The sequence below is a fragment of the Pseudophryne corroboree genome, chromosome 3 (genome assembly GCF_028390025.1).
Source record: "Pseudophryne corroboree isolate aPseCor3 chromosome 3, aPseCor3.hap2, whole genome shotgun sequence".
Classification (NCBI taxonomy): domain Eukaryota; kingdom Metazoa; phylum Chordata; class Amphibia; order Anura; family Myobatrachidae; genus Pseudophryne; species Pseudophryne corroboree.
In genome coordinates, this window is record NC_086446.1 from 93,177,906 (window position 1) to 93,199,871 (window position 21,966).

A 21,966-nucleotide genomic window follows, 5' to 3' on the forward strand; every position below is an offset into this window, starting at 1 on the left:
TGTTTAATAATTTTTAAACTTCATAAGACAAAAAAATATATAAACTCCACACAGATCACAGGTATTTCCAAGTGGACAAATTTTGACAATTACCAGATGGACATGAACTGTTTTTAAGCAGTTCAGAGTGCAACTGAACCGGTGTAAGCCCCGGGTTCTCCCACTGGTGCAGGCTCAGATGTAAACTGCTGGGTCTCAACATGTGGGAGAACCCGGGACTTACACTGTTTCAATTGCACTCTGAACTGCTTAAAACAGTTCATATCCAAGTAGTAATAGTCAAAACTTGGCCACTTGGAAATACCTGTTATGTGTGGAGTTTATATATTTTTCGTTTTTGTCATATGAAATTTTTTAAATTATTAAACGGTACTTCACTATATTTGCTTATCCCTTTCATTTTGGGTATATCTGAATGAAAGCATTTTGTTTCCCCCAGCACCCTGAATGACACCAGTAACCAGATTTAAATCCTATACAATATTAGAATTCAGAGATCTTGGTTACATATATTTGCGCAAATGTATGAATAAGCCCCCAAGCCGCGTCAAGGCCTCTCTCTGTATTGGGGGTCCCTAGCGCTATATCTAGGTGCAGGGTGCGGCACCCCAAAAATCAGCATAAGCCAGAAAGCCCAGGGCAGCATACCAGTGAAAATACTATAGTGTTAATAAATTAGCGTTAGGAAGCCGAAGCTATATACAGAAAGTGATATTAAGATAATGAGATGTAGTTAAAATAAAGATAGTGTTAGTGAAGAAATTAGTAAGTGATAAATGTTAGTAGAATGTAAAGGTATGCCACACTAGAGCCATCCAGCCAATCCAAGGGCACCACAGCCCACACCTCCATTACCCCAATCTGGGTCTATGATTAACCAGCAAGGAGCCACATGATAATGGCTCCTTACTTAATATAAGGCGTTTTATGGTAGACTTACCATGGTAAAGTCTCTTTCTGCGAGGTACACTGGATTCCACAGGGAATAACATCGGGTGTAGAGTTGGATCTTGATCCGAGGCACCAACGCGCTAAAGCTTTGACTGCTCCTAGGACGCCTCCTCTATAGCCCCGCCTCCAGGCACTGGAGCTCAGTTTCGTTAACCAGTCCAATGCAGTAGCAGGTAAAATAGAGACGGTAGATGTTAGCCACATAGAACCTCATTATCACGACAGGAGAAGGTACCAGTGGCTAATGCCATACAAACCCAAAGAAGCTAAGTGCGTCAGGGTGGGCGCCCTGTGGAATCCAGTGTACCTTGCAGAAAGAGATTTAACCATGGTAGATCTACCATAAATCTCCTTTCCTGCAGCGGGGTACACTGGGATTCCACAGGGAATAACATCGGGGATGTCCTAAAGCAGTTCCTCATGGGAGGGAATGCACTGTAGAGGGCACAAGAACCCAGCGTCCAAAGGAAGCATCCTGGGAGGCGGTAGTATCAAAGGCATAGAACCTGATGAACGTGTTCACTGAGGACCACGCAGCCGCCTTGCACAATTGTTCTGCGGGCGCACCACGGCGGGCCGCCCAAAAGGTCCAACAGACCGAGTAGAATGGGCTTTTATAGCAGCAGTAGCTGGGAGTACAGCCTGCGCATAGTCTTATGCAATCACCATTCTAATCCATCTGGCCAAGGTCTGCTTATTCGCAGGCCAGCCACGTTTGTGAAAACCAAAAAGCACAAAAAGAGAATCAAACCTCCTGATGGAGGCAGTCCTCTCCACATAGACACGTAGAGCCTGTACCACATCCAAAGATTTTTCTTTGAAGGACAGACCAGAAGCGGTGAAGGCTGGAACCACAATCTCCTGGTTAAGGTGAAAAGAATGCACCACCTTAGGCAAATAACCAGGGCGAGATTGAAGAACAGCCCTGTCACAGTGAAAAATCAAAAGGGTGGACGACAGGATAAAGCGCCTAAGTCCGATACCATCCTAGCAGAGGCAATAGCCAACAGAAAAATGACCTTCAGCGTAAGGCATTTAAGTTCCACTGACTCAAGAGGTTCAAATGGAGACTCTTGCAGGGCATAGAAGATAACGGACAGATACCATGGAGCCACAGGAGGGACATAGGGAGACTGAATCCATAGAAAACCCTGAGTTAAAGTGTGAACATCAGGAAGAGACACAATTTTCCTCTGAAACCACACCGACAAGGCAGATATATGAACCTTGAGGGAGGCCAGATGAAGTCCCAAGTCTAGGCCTTGCTGGAGAAAAGCCAAAAGTCTTGACGTTTTGAAAGTATACACATCATAACTCTTAGCAGCACACCAAGTGAAGTAAGAATTCCAGGCCCTGTAATAAATCCGAGCTGAATCTGATTTATAGGCTTTCATCATAGTTTGAATGACCACCTCAGAGAATCCTTTTTGAACTCAGGACTGATGCTTCAAGAGCCACACAGTCAAAGCCAGTCTGGCCAGGTCCGAGTAGACACAAGGGCCCTGAACAAGGAAGTCTCGGTGTTGAGGAAGTAGAAGAGGACGCTCTAACGAGAGACCCTGCAGGTCTGAGATCCAGTGCCGCCTGGGCCATGCTGGAGCGACTAGAAGTATTATTCCTCCTTCTTGCTTGAACTTCCGTATTACCCTGGGCAGGAATGACACTGGAGGGAACACATATGGCAGCCGAAAGTTCATGGAATTGCTAGTGCATCCACAAACGCCGCTTGAGGATCCCTTGTCCTTGCTCCAAAGACCGGAACCTTGTGATTGTGTCGAGACGCCATCAGGTCTACATCTGGTAGGCCCCACTTGTCCACTAAGAGTTGAAAGACTTCGGGATGAAGACTCCACTCTCCGGCGTGTATGTCCTGACGACTTTGGAAGTCCGCTTCAAGTTGAGGACTTTCGGAATGAACACTGCCGATATCGCTGGCAGATGGCGTTCCGCCCACTGGAGAACTTTTGACATTTCCATCATTGGGATGCGACTTCGAGTGCTACCTTGATGATTTATGTATGCCACTGTGGTGGCGTTGTCTGATTGTACTTGAACAGGCCTGTTCTGTACCAGAGACAGGGCCAGTGTCAACGCATTGAACACTGCCCGCAATTCCAGAATGTTTATCGGAAGCAGAGATTCCTCCGTGGTACACCGACCCTGGAGGGAGTGTTGCTCCAACACTGCGCCCCAACCCCGCAGACTGGTGTCCGTTGTTATGAGGACCCAGTTGGAGATCCAGAAAGGACGGCTCCTGCTCCACTGTTGGTCCTGTAGCCACCAGCTCAGTAACAGACGAACCTCCACAGTCAAGGAGATCATTTGAGACCTGATCCGGTGAGGCAGGCTGTCCCACTTGGAAAGGATTAATCGTTGCAGAGGGTGGGAATGAAATTGTGTGAACTCTACCATGTCGAATGCCGACACCATGAGGCCTAGTACTTGCATCGCCGAGTGTATTCACACTCCCTGGCGAGAGAGGAAGTATCTGATCCTGTCCTGAAGTTTCAGGACCTTCTCTGGAGACAAGAACAATCGTTGGTTGTGTGTGTCCAGCAGTGCCCCCAGGTGCACCATGCTCCGAGCAGGGACCAGCGAGGACTTCTTCCAGTTGATGAGCCACCTGTGGGCTTGTAGTAATTGGACCGTCAGTTCCAGATGACTGAGGAGAACCTCTGGGGAGTTCGCCAGGATCAGCAAGTCATCCAGATATGGCATGATCCTGATGCCCTGACGGTGTTGAAGAGCCGTCATGACTGCCATGACCTTGCTGAAGATCTGAGGAGCGGTGGTCAGTGCCAAAGGCAAGGCCTGGAATTGAAAATGTAAATTGCCAATAGCAAACCGCAGATATTGCTGATGCGACATGGCAATAGGTATGTGCAGGTAAGCATCCTGTATGTCAGGGATACCATATAGTCCTTGGGCTCAACAGCCAGCACAATAGAGCGCAGAGTTTTCATACGGAACTTGGATACCCTCACAAATTTGTTCTAAGATTTGAGGTTGAGTATAGGCCGGGAGGACCCATTTGATTTCGGGACTGAAAACAGGGTTGAATAGTAACCACCGTCTCTTTGAGACAGAGGTACCGGCACAATCACTCCAGTATCTAGGAGAGATTGTACAACCAAGTGTAGCGTTTGTGCTTTCAGCGGATCCGAAGGGATAACCATCTAGCAGAACCGTTGAGGGGTGCGTCTCCTGAAAGAGATTGCGTACCCGTGAGAGACAACTTCCCGCACCCAGGCGTCCGAAGTGGTCCTTAACTAGGCCAGGGCGAACTGCAGAAGTCGGCCTCCCACCCTGGGGTCCCCCAGGGGTAGGCCTGTCCAGTCAATCTGCAGGCTTGTCCTGTGTAGAAGCAGGCTGACGGGCGGCCCAAGAATGCTTAGACTTGGGCTTGGAGGTTTTGGAAGTACGAGCCTGTCTCGGATACGCCTGACCCTTTGCTTTACCTGGAGGTTGAAAGGAACGAAAAGTGGTACTCTTAGCCTTTGGAGCAGAAGGTTTAGTACGTGGGAGACATGCAGTCTTGGCTGTTGCCAAGTCAGTCACGATCTTGTTCAGATCCTCCCCAAATAGTATGTCCCCCTTACAAGGGAGCACCTCCAAGGTCTTTTTGTAGTCCGGGTCCACTTTCCAGGACCTTAACCACAAAATCCGGCACGCCAGGATAGACGTAGTAGACGCCTTTGCCGCCATTACACTGGCATCAGAGGCCGCCTCCTGAATACAGCGAGAGGCTGTGGTAATATATGATAGATATTGTCTGGCAGTGTCAGAAAAATGTAAAGGTAGTTCATCCTCAACTGCCTGAACCCATGTTTCAATAGCTTTTGCAGCCCAAGAGGCTGCCATAGTGGGTCTATGCACAGCACCAGTAAGCGTGTAGATAGACTTCAGGCATCCCTCTACATGCTTATCCATCAGTTCCTTCAGTGAAGTGACAGTGGTGACAGGCAGAGAAGAAGACACCACTAGACGGGCGACATGAGAGTCCACCGGCGGTGGAGTTTCCCACTTGTTACTCAACTCCGCAGGGATAGGATAACGAACCAACATCCTTTTAGACAGGGAAAATTTATTTCCTGGAGATGACCAGGCTTCCTTATGTATGTCAATTAAGAGGTCAGAATGAGGTAAAACTACTTTAGCAACCTTCTGACGTTTAAACTCATCAGGTTTCTTAGACGTAGTAGGAGGTTCAATCTCATCATCAATCTGGAGAATCAGCTTGATAGCCTCCACTAGTTCAGGAACATCAACCTGAGTTGTAGATTCCTCATCAGAAACAACTGGATCCGTATCTGAAGGATCAGTATAATCCCCATCCTCATCGGAGGAATCATCCGAAATATTAGTGGATTGTGAGGAAGAAATGGCCCGCTTAGAGGACCCTTTGGTCCCAGTAACCAGGTCCTTACTGTCATTTTTCAAACACAACCTGTAACATGCCAGTTAGGAGCTGATGGGCTGGTGCTTTATCTCCATCCACTTTATCTCTCTCCAAGGCTTAGTACATCTCCCCCTGGTTCTGATTCAGAAGTGCATAGTTTCATATGCAAGTATATACTTATTGCGCCCACTAGCTGCAAATAAATGTATAGTGGCTGACTAGGCAACGCCCAGAAAATGGTCCAGCCACGCCTGCGGTTTTCTAGCCACTCACCTGCCACCTCCACCAAAGACTGAATACTTGTCCCTCACTATGTGTGCAGTGCAGCTTTCACACATGCGCAAATTGCTTTGCTGCATGTGACATCGACACTGCGTGCAGCACTGCCTCAGGCCCAGTATTATTATGTGTTCTCTGATGTGTGACACAAACACACATATATAGTAAGGTTTCAGATGGGAGTCTGAGGATTCCACATAATTCATAAAACAGGTCAGCCAACTAAAGAAAACATTCAGTTTGATATTAAAACAAAAGACACCTCAGCAGATGTCATCCACCATATAACTTTTTTATTTGAAAAAACAAACAAAAAACCCCCCCTAAAAGACACTACACAGATAACATCACAATTCTAATGTATCAAATACAGCCATTAATTGATTGATCCCAGATTCCCTATCTTTAAATCCAGCATCTACTATCCCGCTGTATAATGTTTATTCAGGATCACCTCCTGTATAAAGTGTTCAAGCTATGGCAACATCATTTACATGACATCACTGTCAATGGGGAAATAAATCATCTTATTGTCTACCAAGTGCACTAATTACAGGAAAACTGACAGCAGGGGGCAGTATATCACTTCCCTTTTGTGCGTTCCACCGGACTTCCGCGTTGTGCGGTCCACCATATTTCCGTGTTGAGCGGTCCACCCGACTTCCGCGTTGTGCGTTCCACAGTCCGGATAGAGTTCTGTCTATTTCCCCCCCTGGGATCATTCTTCTGCAGTTCCGTCCGCATAAGCGCAAGCGCAGGCCTTGGTGGTAACTAGACCCTACCGGCCTGGCCCCACATGTAGCCTCCTATCTGCGCTGTCCTTCCCTTGAGTCCTGCCTCCCTCTGCTTTTCCCCATCGTGTGTGTTTGTGCCTCTGCCTCCATGTGTCACTCTTCTCACCCATATTTCGTGAGCTAGTCAATTCCCGGGATTTAACTCTTGGAACGCATAACCAGGAAGTGTCTTGGAACGCATAACCAGAAGAATAGCTGACCCCAAAACCCGGAAGTGACCTTTTCATTCTTTAATTAGACTCAGGTCTTTTCTTTTTTTTCCTACTTCCGGTCTTTTCTAGCTCATACAGAAGGATTTAAGGTGGGAACTGATTTTTCCATTGGTTATTAAGTTCATGATAGGAAGAAGAAAGTATGCTGGCTTTGTGCATTTTTCTTTTTTTTTTTTTTTCATTTCCGAGTCCTTTAAATATAGTTTGTAATTGTAAAGGTGGTTATAACGAGGAGACGACTTGTACTTTAGAAGACCTGAGTTTAGTACATTCAATAATAATTGTCTGTATAACAATTTATTAATACATATATTTAGAATCACAGTATGGTTTCTGGAGAGAGTTTAATTGCATGCCCCTATGTGATAGCACAGCTACCTAGTTTTATATCGTTCACATGTTATACAGTGGGAGCTGGCTGTCAGCTACTTATAATACACAGTAAAAGCATGGGAGCTGGCTATATTTGTATCAGTCATAATAAAATGCATATTGTACATTTCATCTAGTTATATTACTGATAGTCACATACAGTACACATTGGAGCTGGTTCTGTTCCAGCCAGTCACATATTGTACACATTGGAGCTGATTATATTTCTATCATTCACTTACATTATAATAATTCAATGATGCAGGTTATATTGCTGCCAGTCACATAAATGCATGTTTGTGAACATTGATTGGGGCACATATAGAGTAATTGCAGTTTGCTCTCCCCCTCCAACCCCCTTTGACATGAGGAGAGAGGAGGAGTTTTGGGGGTTACAGGAGCTGATATGAGGAAGCTGGAGCAGTTATAGGAGTTGAGTCTCCTGGGACGACCCCCCTCCCCCCCGTTCCCTGCTACTGTCAACCCCCCAGCCGCCTTCTCTTCCCTCATGTCAATACACTCTGACCCCAGCTCTCCCCTAATATCAGTCCCCCTCCCACACTCCTCTTCTCATGTTAATTCCCCCACACACTCATCTCCTCTCATGTCAAACCTGTTCCACACTCCTTCCTCTCGACCCACCCTCCTCCTCTCCCCTCATGTCAACACCCTCAGACCCTCCCTCTCCCATAATGTCAGCCCCCCCCCCCCCCCCCATATTCCTCTCATGTTACCCCCCACACACTCCCAATGGGCTTCTTGCCTCTTTTCAACCTCATAAACTATATTACTATGCAAACTATGTTACGCCTCTCCCCTCATGTCAACCCCCCCTCCCCACTCCTTCTCACTTTTTCCCATCCTGTCCCCTCTTCTGCTTCCTCTTAACCCATCACAACACCAGAATTGTTTTATTACCATAACCCCCCCCGCCTTTATACGCAGGTCTCTGGAGCTCACTATCACTGTTATCATCTTGGGGAGGGTTTGTTTCTGCGCACTGCGTCTCTCTTGATACGGATGAGCTGCTGTGCCTTTATAGGTGACCAACCTATTGGAACAGTTGCAAAGGGGAATTCAAGCACTGCGCTCAATCCTGAACTCTGTAATAATGTGTGTTGATTTTGCTCTATAGCTGTACTTATAATGAATAATACCTCTTAATGAGATTAGTGATTTCAATAAATGGTATATGGTACCAGCTACAGAGAACATATGATCGAAAAATATACACGTATTTAAGTAAAATCTCTGTTTTTATTATTAAAGAAAACAATTGCTCTGAATAATGTTCCCTAAGGTATTAATCTTTGCGTAGTGCACTGACTACAATTCTAGTAGATAAAGTCCATTCACTTAGTAGAGAACAGATTACAATAAATGCGAAAATCCAAAAAAAAGAAAAAAAGTTTTTGTTATGAAAAAAAGGGAGAAAAGAAAAAATGTGCACAATGTCCTTCAGTTAATGTACATATAAACCTCCTCTCTAAGGTACAGTCTTTCTGTATGCGGCGTCCTGCATACAGTGTGTGAGCGCTCTAGATAAAGGATGGTGATGGGGTATCCCTGTGGGAATTCGAGTACGCACAGTGCTGGGCAGTGTGGTAGGATTTGCAGGGAGTGAAAAAGTAAGCAACTCCGGACTTGTCCCTCACCCCTAACTCGGTCTCCAGTGGTTCGCCTTGGTACAGGCGCCCCAGTGGAGCCCGGTGGGTTTGGGGGAGAGACGCCGTCAGGGGGTCAGAGAGATTGCTCTAGATACTTTGTATCATTTTATTTTTAATGTGTGTTTCAGTAAAATTGCTATTTTATTACAAGTGAGCCTCATTAGATAACGAACGTGTATACATTTCTATATAAAATGCACCTAGCACAGTGGTTTATTTTTTTCTTTGATATAGCTTATCATACCTCCAGCTGATACACTTCTACTCCCTTTAAGTGCTACCATCCCATCAGGGTGCAGTCATTATGTCAGTATCCATAATGTGGACTAGTTATGATGATGATATTGTTGAAATGTTGACATTCTGCATGGAACTTAGGGTTAGGTGGTGTCGGCAAAAGGTTACGCACCAAGGGGTGCGTTAGGTTAGACACTAGAGGGGTGTTAGGACACGGAAGGAGTAGTTGGAGTATGGCACTAGAGGTAGGGTTAGGCTGTAGGAGGGGAGGTTAGGGTTAGGCCATAGAGGGAGGGTAAGGCTGTGGGAGGAGAGGTTAGGGTTAGGCACTAGGGGGAGGCTTATGGTTAGGCTGCTGGAGGGGAGGTTAGGGTTAGGCTGCTGGAAGGGAGGTTAGGGTTAGATGCTAGAGGGAGGGTTAGGCTGTTGGAGGGGAGGTTAGGGTTAGGCGCCAGAGGGAGGGTTAGGCTGCTGGGGTTAGGGTCAGATGTTAGAGGGAGGGTTAGGATGCTGGAAGGGAGGTTATAGTTAGGTGCTAGTGGGAGGGTTAGGCTGGAGGAGGGGAGGTTAGGGTTAGGCCCTAGAGGTGCGGTTAGGCTGGAGGAGGTAGGTTAGAGCTAGAGGGAGGGCTAGGGTTAGGCTGTGGGAGGGGAAGTTAGGTGTAAACACTGGGGAGGGTTAGGCTGCGGGAGGGTGGTTAGGGTTCGGCACTGGGGAGAATTAGGCACTAGAGGGAGGGCTAGGGGTTAGCGTTTCTCACCATCAGAAGCACCGCTGGATCTACCAGAAGTCCTCATCAGCTGAATGCCGTACCTTTGAGACACAACTGGAGCTGTTGTACCAGGTAAGTCACCGCTAGACCACCAAGAACATTCTAATTAACATGCCGACACTATGACTGTTGACAAAATAAATTGAACCCATCCCTTTTCACTTCCACCTTATTGTTCTCAGCTTTTCTTTTTCCCTTAAAGGTCATAAGCTCTAATGAGTAGGACCCCCTCTGTCTGCACCTTCTCTGCCAACCGGCAGCATATCAATATTGCTGATGATATACGCAGTCCAATTAATGGAAATAGCTGGATACAATTGAATTAGATAACTGTGGCCTCCTTAATGCTTTGTTTAAATGTACTTCTGCACAATTTATATGATATATCCCCTTTAAACTGTCTATAGGTGAAAGAGGACAATTTTATTTTCGTACTGACTCATAGAGGATGGACAAGAACCACACTACTAAAAAGATTCTAAACCTCACCCTGGAGATCATCTACCTGCTGACCGGAGAGGTGAGGGGATCTGGGGATGTCTCAGTGATATCACTCTTATCTATATCACCAGGCCCGCCATCATGGGGGTTCTGCGGGCACAGTAGTCCCGGGAGGAGGGGGCCCGGGCTGCTCATGCCGCCGTACGCTGCCGGAGGCTCCTCTAGTATCTTTAATAACTGTCTCCTCTGAGGCGGTGTCCATTTTGGGAGGGACGTTTTCAATTGAAGCTTGCAGCGTCCTCTCCCCCTTCTTATGACAGTGTCAGAACTTGGGCATGAAAAGGGGGCGGAGCTACCAGAATGGCGGGGCTACACAGGACCAGGCTGGCTGCTACCACAGTAGAATGCCTATTTTGTCAGTCCCGGGCCCCACAATTTCTGATGGCAGCCCTGTATATCACTAACAGAGGCACCTGACTGTGGAGGTGAGGGGGTCTGGGAGTGTCACAATGACATCACTCTTATCTCTATTACTAACACAGCGACCTTACTGGGGAGGTGAAGGAGTCTGGGAGTGTAACAGTGACGTCTCTCTTATCTCAATTATTAACACCGGGACCTGACTGGGGAGGTGAGGGAGTCTGGGAGTGTCACAGTGATATCATGCTTATCTCTGTTATACCCCTTTCACACTGCAAACCTGGGTCCGACCTGATATTTTGAACCTGGGTCCGACCCGGGTTTGACACGGGTCAGACCCTTTCACACTACACTTTCAACCCGGGTTATTGCAGGGTTGGGTCCTGTTAACTCAACCCGGGTCAGCAATTAAAACACCATGGATGTCATTTTAAATGGACTTTTTTTTGGCGCAGAAAGATGAGGTGTCAGAAGGTGACAAAAGGAGAGGGAAGGGACAGCTCACAGCATTGCAGGAATCATGGCTGACAGAGCTATGTTTTTATACACAAGTGCAACTTTAACCCCTTCAGTGGCGAGTTCTCAATTTAAAAACACACCCTGGGGGTGTGTTTTTAAATTGGCGTGGGAGTGGTGTGGAAGGTGTAGGGTGGGCAATTTGCGGCCACCTTGTGGCGCCCGGGAATCAGCATAAGCTATTATACAGCTAAGCCCACCCCCCGGCCAATAGGAGTCCTGAGGGCGGGCTAAACTCCATAATGGAGTATGCTGATTCCCGGGTGCCGTGCATTCTGCACTGATGTCACCAGGGAATCAGCAGGTAGTATGCACGGAAATCTTCCGGGGTTGCCAGCACTGTCAGTGCTGGCAATCCCGGAAGATTTCCGGGCATACCACTGAAGGGGTTAACTGTTCCAGTAACATACCTCCCAACTGTCCCGATTTAGGTCCTGTTTTTTTGGGACTGTCCCGCTGTCCCACCCACAGGCCGCAGTGTCCCGCGGTGGGGAGACAGCTGGGAGGCTCCCGTCACTGCTGCTCTGCTTAGCAGAGCAGCGGTGAATAGACGCTGTGCGCTTGCACACAGAGTCTATCCACAGGTGACAGAGGTGGCATGCCAGCAGCTCAGAGAGCGCTGGGCATGCCTGCTCAGTGATGGAACAAGGGGCTGTAACTCGTGATCGCGGTTCTGCCCCCTTTCATATAGGCCATGCCCCCTTTCCGGGCACACGCGCGTTTAGCACGCGCCAAGGTCCCTCTTTGTACTTTTATTAAGTTGGGAGGCATGCAGTAAGCTGCCAGCAATCTCTGCCTCACCCCTAATTCTTACTAGCTATAATTGTTAATGCTCTCTGTTCTCTCCTGTGCAGCAGGGGTCAGGCTGCTGACATCATCAAGGCACACAAAGTACAGCCAATCAGCACGTTTACATGAATGCAGGGTTGAATAACCTGGGTTGGCATCTTAGAGTGCACATTGACCCGGATCCAACCCGTGTTTAACACTGCTTTTATACCGGGTTGAAATGCAGGGTTACTTGACTCAGCAATACCCCGAGATATATTTGCGGTGTGAAAGGGGTATTACTAACACAGGGACCTGACTGGGGAGGTGAGGGAGTCTGGCAGTGTCACAGTGACATTGCTCATATCTTTATTAATCATTCCCATCTCTGTTACTAAAAGTGGGACCTGATTGATGATTTGGAATCATCTATCTACACTATGCAGACAAGAGTGATTGGACACCATCCAGTGCAAGTGAAATGGTGTGTTCCTGCAGCAGACACATGTTTGTGAAGGCATAAAACAGGTAGATGGGCACTGAGGAGATAATTTGCTAATGAAATGGCTTGCTGGAAGGAGTTAACCGAGTTTGAAAAGAGGGTCATCGTAGGCTGTGCGATGTCATGTTTCCAGGGTGACGCTGGACTGGTATACAGAAAATTCGGTAACCCGTATGGACTGACCAGCTCAGAGTCCAGAATTTAACCCCGTTGAGAACCTCGGGGACAAATTGGAGCAATGCATGCGTTCTAGGCTGACTCGACCTTCTTCAGTGTCGCAGTTGGTCACTGTACTTAAGGCAAAACATGACGCCTGCTGTTGTCCAGGAACCTGTGAACAGTTTGCCAAGAAGGGTGTCTGCAGTAATCACTGCACGTAGTGGACCTACATCAATAAAATCTCGTTGATCTATTTGCTGTCAGTGTTGAATCACTGTTGTCTACATAGTTTATCTATCTATATATCTAATCTACAGCGCTTCACTTTTTCCACATTTTGTTATGTTACAGCCTTATTCCAAAATGGGATAAATTCATTTTTTCCCTCAAAATTCTACACCCAATACCCCATAATGACAACATGAAAAAAGTTTTTTTTTAGATTTTTGCAGATTTATTAAAAATAAAAAACTACATATGTATTCACAGCCTTTGCCATGAAGATCAAAATTGCGTCCGGGTGCATCCTGTTTCCACTGATCATCCTTGAGATGTTCCTACAGCTTAATTGTAGTCCACCTGTGGTAAATTCAGTTGATTGGACATGATTTGGAAAGGCACACACCTGTCTATATAAGGTAACACACTTGACAGTGCATGTCTGAGCACATGCCAAGCATGAAGTCAAAGGAATTGTCTGTAGACCTCCGAGACAGGATTGTCTCGAGGCACAAATCTGGGGAAGGGTACAGGAAAATATCTGCTGCTTTGAAGGTCCCAATGAGCACAGTGGCATCCATCATTCGTAAATGGAAGAAGTTCGGAACAACCAGGACTCGAGCTAGAGCTGGCCGGCAGTCTAAACTGAGCGATTGGGGGAGAAGGGCCCTAGTCAGGGAGGTGACCAAGAACCCAATGGTCACTCTGTCAGAGCTACAGCATTCCTCTGTGGGGAGAGGAGAATCTTCCAGATGGACAACCATCTCTGTTGCAATCCACCAATTCGGCCTGTATGGTAGAGATGCCAGACGGAAGCCACTGCTTAGTAAAAAGCACATGGCAGCCCACCTGGAGTTTGCCAAAATGCACCTGAAGGACTCTCAGACCAAGAGAACAAAGATTGAACTCTTTGTCGTGAATGCCAGGTGTCATGTTTGGAGAAAACCAGGCACCGCTCATCACCAGGCCAATACCATCCCTACAGTTAAGCATGGTGGTGACAGCATCATGCTGTGGGGATGTATTTCAGTGGTAAGAACGGGGAGACTAGTCAGGATAGAGGGAAAGATGAATGCAGCAATGTACAGAGACACCCTGGATGAAAACCTGCTCCAGAGCACTCTTGACCTCAGACTGGGGCGACGATTCATCTTTCAGCAGGACATTGACCCTATGCACACAGCCAAGATATCAAAGGAGTGGCTTCAGGACAATTCTGTGAATGTCCTTGAGTATCCCAGCCAGAGCCCAGACTTGAATACGATTTAACATCTCTGGAGAGATCTGAAAATGGCTGTACACCGACACTTCCCATCCAACTTGATGGAGCTTGAGAGGTGCTGCAAAGAGGAATGGGTGAAACTGCCCAGAGATAGGTGTGCCAAGCTTGTGGCATTATGTTCAAAAAGACATGAGGCTGTAATTGCTGCCAAAGGTGCATCAACAAAGTATTGAGCAAAGGCTGTGAATACTTATGTACATGTGATTTCTTAGTTTTTTATTTTTAGTAAATTAGCAAAAATCTAAAAAAAAAAACTTTTTTCACGATGTCATTATGGGGTATTGTGCGTAGAATTTTGAGGGAAAACATAAATGTATTCCATTTTGGAATTGGGCTGTAACGTAACAAAATGTGGAAAAAGTGAAGCGCAGTGAATACTTTCCGGATGCACTGTATTTAGACCAGGGACTTTAATGAAGGGTTGAGCTGTTCTGAAATGTAACAGCGATGACTGACTAAATTATTAGTATCCAAACATTTAAATCTAAAAGACATCTTAACAATTCATAAAAGCTGAACTATCCTGTAGAACAGTGGTTCTCAAACTCGGTCCTCAGGACCCCACCCCAACACAGTGCATGTTTTGCAAGTAACCCAGCAGGTGCACAGGTGTATTAATTAATCACTGACACATTTTAAAAGGTCCACAGGTGGAGTTAATTATGTCACTTGTGATTCTGTGAGGAGACCTGCAAAACATGCACCGTGTGGGGTCCTGAGGACCGAGTTTGAGAACCTGTGCTGTAGAACAAATAACATCTTACACCTTTTATAAATATCTGTTCCATTACAAACGTAACTCAACAGTGATGTTTATTCATTCTTCTCTAAATATATAGGATTATATGGTAGTAAACAAGGAGTCAGGTGAGCGTGTGACATCCAACAGCAGCCGCCGTCCCCGAGGGTCAGTAAGATGGAGCAGTACCCAGAGCCCCATCACTGAGCCCCCAACCCAATCACTGAAACATGAGAGAGACAATGAGCAGAAGATCCTGGAACTCACCAACAAGATCATTCACCTGATGACTGGAGAGGTGACTGCTGGGAATGGGACATTAAACACCAGGGGATGTTTCTACAGTGTTCTCAGAATTTTTTTTTGACTGGTGGCATGCCGGCTAGGGGTGAGGTTGTCTCGGGGAGGGGGGGTGGTGGGCTTGCACAGACTGAACCGATGGGGTAAGGGGTCTTGCTGGGCGGGTGCAGACCGGACCGGGAAAGGGATGTACAGCCCGGAATCTCGCTTACTGTACTGTTGGACCGAGTCAAGGTGTAGGTGGCAATTGGAATCTTCCTTCCGACCGGGGCGGCTCTGACAGCGTGGGTCGACGTGATTGGTGTTCTTCATCCGGCAGGGGTGGCTAAGACCTGTCGGCTACCGGACAATAATGTCACAGCACCGTCATCAACCCCCTCCGTCAGTACACAAACTGCACTGCAGAAGCACCAGTTGGCAATAGCCGACTGTCCTGTGCTGGTAAATGCTTATGCCGGGTGGCAGAGGATTTTTACCGGACGGACCATGCGAAAAATAAAGCTGGGGAGAATTCTGGTCTGTATAACTGTATGTCAGTTTCCAGTAGTGTCATGTTGTCGATTGTCTTTTTCCCCATGCAGGCTTGCGACTACATAGATGATGCTGATGATCTTTATAAACACCTGATAATTGAGAATCTCCAAACCCACACGCCACTGGGTAAGAAACGTAATAACAGTCATGTTTGTGGATATAGTAGAGCCCATGACCTACCTTGGTCAACCCAATTCGTTTCAATATATAGAATATGCTACACTGCACTGAATGACTTACTATAATACAATCAGCAATGCAGGACCATCTCTTATAAAGCGGTCAGTTAACCATAGAACAACACAAGTGCTACAATTTTGATTGAGCTGAAAGTTACGTCTCTTTGCGCGAGGACTGCATCGGCCTGTGGGCCCAATTCTAAGTCGGACATGTCTGAAAAGAGACGCAGCTCCCAATTATGCTCATGTACCGAATGATGTGTCCAAAGTGGAAAGCTGCATCTAGGGCCTGCATCAGGTGTATATAATTACACACCACACCCAGTTATGCCTTTTAGGTGTATATCCTACAGGGGGTGGTATTCATGTGACCGGCGGTTGGGAGACCGACGGTCACATGACCTCCACCGACATCCCGCCCCCTCACTATCCCGATGGTCCGCATGCCGACTAACAGGGACTATTTCCACTCGTGGGTGTCCATGACACCCATAGAGTGGGAATAGAACCCGTGGCGACCGCAGGTTGCCACCGAGCCCGCAGCGTGGCGAGCGCAGCAAGCCCGCCCGGGGCTTGCTGCACTCGCCCCTCCCCACCGGGATCCCGGCGTCGGTATGCTGACCGGCGGGCTCCTGACCGCCGGTCAGACATACTACACCCCCTACAGGTACTGAAAGGCTTGTGATACAATACACAATTATTATAATCACAATGACTTTCTTCTTATTGGTAGATTACATATTGCTATCGATCCCCAACACTTCCTCCAGTTTTCCATTTTGGCCACTGTAGAAATTAAGATTCCCATTTGATCTATAAAGATGTAAAGAGCAGTTGTTGTGCTACACTTTATATTGAAGACTCCCCTTTCGTAGTTAATAAAGAACTGTCAAGACCATATTCTCACTTATGTACTGTATATAACACTTATAACACTTCATTACATTTATTATATTGTGTACTGGTAGGGTAATGTGACTCAAACATGTATTCATGACTGTGGAAAGCCACATATCTATGCAGCCCTTAGGTATAAGGATAATGTACACTTGTACACCTGGTATAATTGCTTCTGGTTTTGAGCTGGAGTCCTCTTGAGATACCTCCAACTTGGCATACCTACCAAAGTGTGCTTTATGTTCTTGTGCTCTCATTGTACGTTTGAGGTCTGTTCAGTTAGACAGCCCACCCACTGTAGTCATTCATTGATGACCATAATATCCAATCGGAGCATGTGTGGCCACCTTAACGTCTCCGTCTACTACACTGCGGAGAAGAAACCCTTCTTATACCATCATTGGGAAACGTAAGAACACGCAGTAGGTCCCTATGTATCTCAATAGACTTATTTTGTTTTAACAAGAGTGTGGCTTACTGCTCAAGCATCCAATGACTACTGGGGTGGTTGGTAGTCTTTAGGAGCTCTTGACGACTGAGGTGGCTTCAAGTGGAGCATGCCTTTTCTGCACTTTGGGGACCATATAAGAGTCTCTCAGTTTGCCATTGCCAGATCCTTTCCTAATCGCTGAAACCAGAAAACTTATCGGGGGAATGTATCCAACCTATTAAAGAGTAGACAAGTGGAGAAAGTGCCTATAGCAGCCAACTTTAGGGATCTAACTCTTCATTTGATTTATAAGCATCAATTTGGTGTGTGTGTGTGTGTGTGGGGGGGGGGGGGTTATCTGTTTTTTCATCGGTTTTGCAAATCAGAGATTTACTAAAGGCAAATCTGACAGAAAATCGCCTCCCCCCCAAAAAAAAAAAAAAAAATTATGGAATTCTTATTGTTACTGTCAGGTAGTGTTTGTTGCATTAAGTTGTCGTTTTTTTTTTTAATTTCTACAATAAATTGTATGGTGAACTTTAACTACCATGCATTCCCTCCCAGCAGATCAGTCTAACGCCAGAGATACGGCAGAAAGACTCCATAGACCAAGTCCCATAAATGACTGCCTGACTGCAGAACAGAGTGTTAATGGCACAAGCCAGGGAACCAAATACTCACCGATGTGTAATGAGGAGAAGATCAAGTGTAATAAAAATCTGACTGAGGAATCCAATGTTAAAAGAGATCTCCCAGACTCTGACACGGAGGCACCTACAGAGCAAACCAAGTATCATTCTGCCTCTAGTACGGAGGACTCTGGCTCCTGTGAAGAAGGAACACTTATGGAACCCGGAGTCAGTACACAGACAGGAAACTCCAATATGGAATATATGTCTGCTCTGTCTCACCAGATGGCACCAGGCATAAAGACTTATAAGTGTTCCGAATGTGAGGAGAGTTTTACATGTAACTCCGATCTCCTCAAACATCAGACCCATCACAGAGGCTCGCAGCTGTTTATGTGCTCTGTGTGTGGGAAGAATTTTACCAGCAAGTCCAATCTGGCTAAGCACCATAAAATCCACACAGGGGAGAAACCGTACGCCTGTTCCGAGTGCGGGAAAACGTTCCGAGAGAAGCACTACCTGATCTCACACCAGTCCGTCCATATTGGGCCACAACTGATAGCCTGCCCTCAGTGCGGGAAGGGTTACACCTCCAAGTCAAACCTTACTAAGCACCAGAGAATTCACACAGGAGAGAAGCCGTTTGCTTGCGCTGAGTGCGGGAAGTCTTTTAATCAGAGGTCGGTGCTGATGACGCATCGCAGAACTCACACGGGAGAAAAGCCATTTTCCTGTCACATCTGTGGGAAGAGTTTTGCCGATAACTTGCAGCTGGTCCGGCATAGCGCCACTCACACTGGGGAGAAGCCATTTATTTGCTCGGAATGTGGAAAATGTTTTAGCCAAAGGAACATTCTCCTTAAGCATCTACACATTCACAAGTGATGGAAGCGGCTATTTGGAATTTCCCTGTCTACTTCACTGTGTTTTGCAGCTGCTCATTGTGTTGGGCAATCGTAAGGGGAGGGTGATTTATCAAATATTGGAGAGAGATAAAGTACCAGCCAATCGGCTCCTAACTTGTCATTTCTCATACGTCCTAGAGGATGCTGGGGTCACTTCAAGAACCATGGGGTATAGACGGGATCCGCAGGAGACATGGGCACTTTAAGACTTTCAAATGGTGTGAACTGGCTCCTTCCTCTATGCCCCTCCTCCAGACTCCAGTTTAGAATTGTGGCCAGGCAGACTGGATGCACTCTGAGCTGAGGAGCTCTACTGAGTTTCTCTGAAAAGACTTATGTTAGTTTTTTTATTTTCAGGGAGAACTGCTGGCAACAGTCTCCCTGCTTCGTGGGACTTAGGGGAGAGAAGTCAGACCTACTTCTAGTGAGTTTCAAGGCTCTGCTTCTTTGGCTACAGGACACCATTTGCTCCTGAGGGTTTGATCACTAGGTACGCCTAGGGGCTCATTCCCAGAGCCGGCCGTCAACCCCCTTATAGAGCCAGAAGTCAGAAGACAAGTGAGTAGAAGAAGCAAAGAAGACTTCAGTGACGGCTTCTGAGGTACCGCATAGCGATCGTACACTGCGCGCCATGCTCCCACACACAGAGGCGCTCCAGGGTGCAGGGTGAGGGGGGGGGGCCTGGGCAGCATATATACCTCAATATAAGACTGGCAACAGGGAACATAGGTGCCGGGGCACTGTCCTAACCCCCGCCAGTATAAAGATTTTAACTAAAATAGCGGGACTGAAGCGCGCCATTACGGGGGCGGGGCTTAGCTCACACAGCCAGCGCCATTTTCTATTGAAGAACACTGGTTCTTCCTCACACTGCTGAATGTATCAGGGTGCAAAACGAGATGGGGGGGGAGGGGAGGGGGTGTGCACAGTCAAATGGTGCAATATATATTTAATATAAAAGCGCTGCAGGTTTGGGGGCATTCTATAATGTTCAGAACTGTTAATTAAGCGCTGTGTTATGAGCTGGCAAACTCTATCTGTGTCTCTCTGACATGTTTGGTACACGTGTGTCAGCATGTCTGAAGCGGAGTGCTTCCCACAAACGGCTGTGGGAGTGACCCTGTCGGCACGGCCGACTCTAGATGGTACTTGGTACATGTGTGTTAACATGTAGGTGGATGAATGTTTTTCCCAAGTGAAAACTATATTAGGGACACAGACGCGGGTGGGTGGCCCTGTCGGCACCACCGATATATGACTGGGTAAAAAATTGCATGTTAATGTGATGCATCTCAGAAAGGGATATATATATATATATATATATATGTGTATATATGTGTATATATGTGTATGTGTGTGTGTGTATATATATATATATATATATATATATATATATATATATATATATATATATACACATATATACAGTACGGTTGAATAAATCGGTGTAAGGGAAACAGGAATATCTATGGATGTCTTGTTTATAGCTATATTTCCCTCAGACCCCTCGGGTCGCAAACAGGTTATTTTGCCCAGTTACTACTCCCTTATACCGATACATATGCTAATTCCTGTGTCGACCATAATGCTTCCTGATGAGATCCAAAAAATTAATAAAAAAGAGCATTCAGTACATGATTAGTACATATAATGGGTGGGCTTTTTTGGAATCTGCACTGGACCAGATTGTACAATAATTGTCAAACAATTTTTATATACCATATGTGACAAGAATAGTGACCAACATGAAGCTACCGACTTCGCCTATAAGGCTTTTAAAGTAGAACAGGGTTGGCGGTGCTCCCGGACATCTGTTCAGAACAAACTATTAGAGGGTGGTTTTGCAAAGAAGCAAAAAAAAGGGCTGTTTATTATGTCTCTGTGGGGCACACTTTAATTAAATTAACTGATAGGTGAAAATATGAAACTATTACAATGTATGGGACTATTACAATGTCTGGGAAAAATTAATAAAACTTAACTTTAAATTTTTTAGACAGACGATAAAATAATGAATGAAAATATTGCTATGAATCTGCAAAATTTGTTAAAACAAGTATTAAACAACATGTATTCAATGACGATAAGGTGATATGTCACTCACTTGATGTAAAGTGGGTGGCAGAAAGTTTATCTGTACACCCACTGGGTTATGAGCGAGTATTAATGTTCGACGTTTGTCAAAAGCGAAAATATGAAATTCTTGTTATCTCTATCAACTTATGATTTGATATACACCTGTATATTCATAAGAGAGATAAAAGAAAACCGGCTTTGACGAATCCGGACTCCTATTGGACTAGTCAGCTGTGGTGAATACACTGCACAAATTTTTACTTGTGGTGGAATTTGCTGATCAGCGGAAGGTATGTTCCTTATTACTACAGCACCCAGTATTCCCAGAGGGTCACCCTTTCTGGTACTGACCAGGCCCAATGCTGCTTGGCTTCCAAGATCAGACGAGATCGGGCATGTCCAGCATGGTATGACTGTAGAGAGTCAGGTAGATACCTGTCAGCATGGGAGATGGCTGCTAGTTAAGCAAATTTGAGACAAAATTATCTAAAGAATGACGTTATCAATGGCCAAGTAGTCACCCCAAAGGTAGCTTTAGGGAAAACCAATGTTCTAAATGGGTGAGAAGAAGTCTCAAAGGAACGGAGAGGTTAATTTCTCTCCCATGGGAGATCACCCACACAGGAATTGTGGTGAGAGCACATGCAAAATATGCCACAAATAATAGCACCTGAGTAGGTGATGTGGAAATAACAATTGAAAATGAATTCTAGAAATATAGCAAAATTATTGGAAAAATATTGCAGTAATATCCTATGCTGAATCATACAGAGACATGATATTCACATAGATTCCAGCACACAAGCTGACTGGGCAGTTGTCCGTCTGTTGCAGAGAAATACAATTGTATATAAATAATCGTTGCAGTAGTAAGTTGCCGAATATATTGCAAGAATGCTAATTCATATAGCAACATGAAAATTCACATAGAATACAGCACCAAAGTTGCATAGGCAGCTGTCCGTCTGTTGCAAGAAAATACAATAGTATTTCACTAATTATCACAGTGATGAATTGTTACATATGTTGCAGAAATGCTGACCTATATAACACATGAAAAATTCACATAGAATCCAGCACATAAAAAGCAGCTGTCTGTCTGTTAGAAGAAAATAATGTTGTATTTAAATAATTATCTAAATTGATGAAGACAGACTGTCTAAAGATAAACACTTATTTCAGCAAAAGCTCTCCTGCAGCCAGGATGCATGTGGTCAAATAAATACCTGACTATGTTGGTGGCACTGATATTTGAAAAAAATATTATTAATTGATTAACTGATTAAT

General features: G+C 45.8%; 1 protein-coding gene and 1 pseudogene across 2 annotated transcripts; one reads left to right on the forward strand and one right to left on the reverse strand.

The window, feature by feature from the left end:
* Positions 1-6,647: 6,647 nt before the first annotated feature.
* LOC135054856 (zinc finger protein OZF-like) lies at positions 6,648-19,498 on the forward strand. 2 transcript variants are annotated; one of them, XM_063958260.1, is made up of 5 exons: positions 6,648-6,724; positions 10,091-10,203; positions 14,830-15,027; positions 15,611-15,689; positions 17,634-19,498. In XM_063958260.1, exons 2-5 carry the CDS (start codon positions 10,132-10,134, stop codon positions 18,581-18,583), a joined length of 1,299 nt encoding a protein of 432 aa, XP_063814330.1. In that variant the 5' UTR covers positions 6,648-6,724; positions 10,091-10,131; the 3' UTR covers positions 18,584-19,498. The 2 variants fall into 2 exon arrangements, with proteins under 2 accessions (XP_063814330.1, XP_063814331.1); XM_063958261.1 differs by having other exon boundaries at positions 17,637-19,498.
* A 1,483-nt stretch (positions 19,499-20,981) lies between these two features.
* Positions 20,982-21,100, reverse strand: LOC134894199 (5S ribosomal RNA; annotated as a pseudogene).
* Between the last annotated feature and the right edge of the window lie 866 nt (positions 21,101-21,966).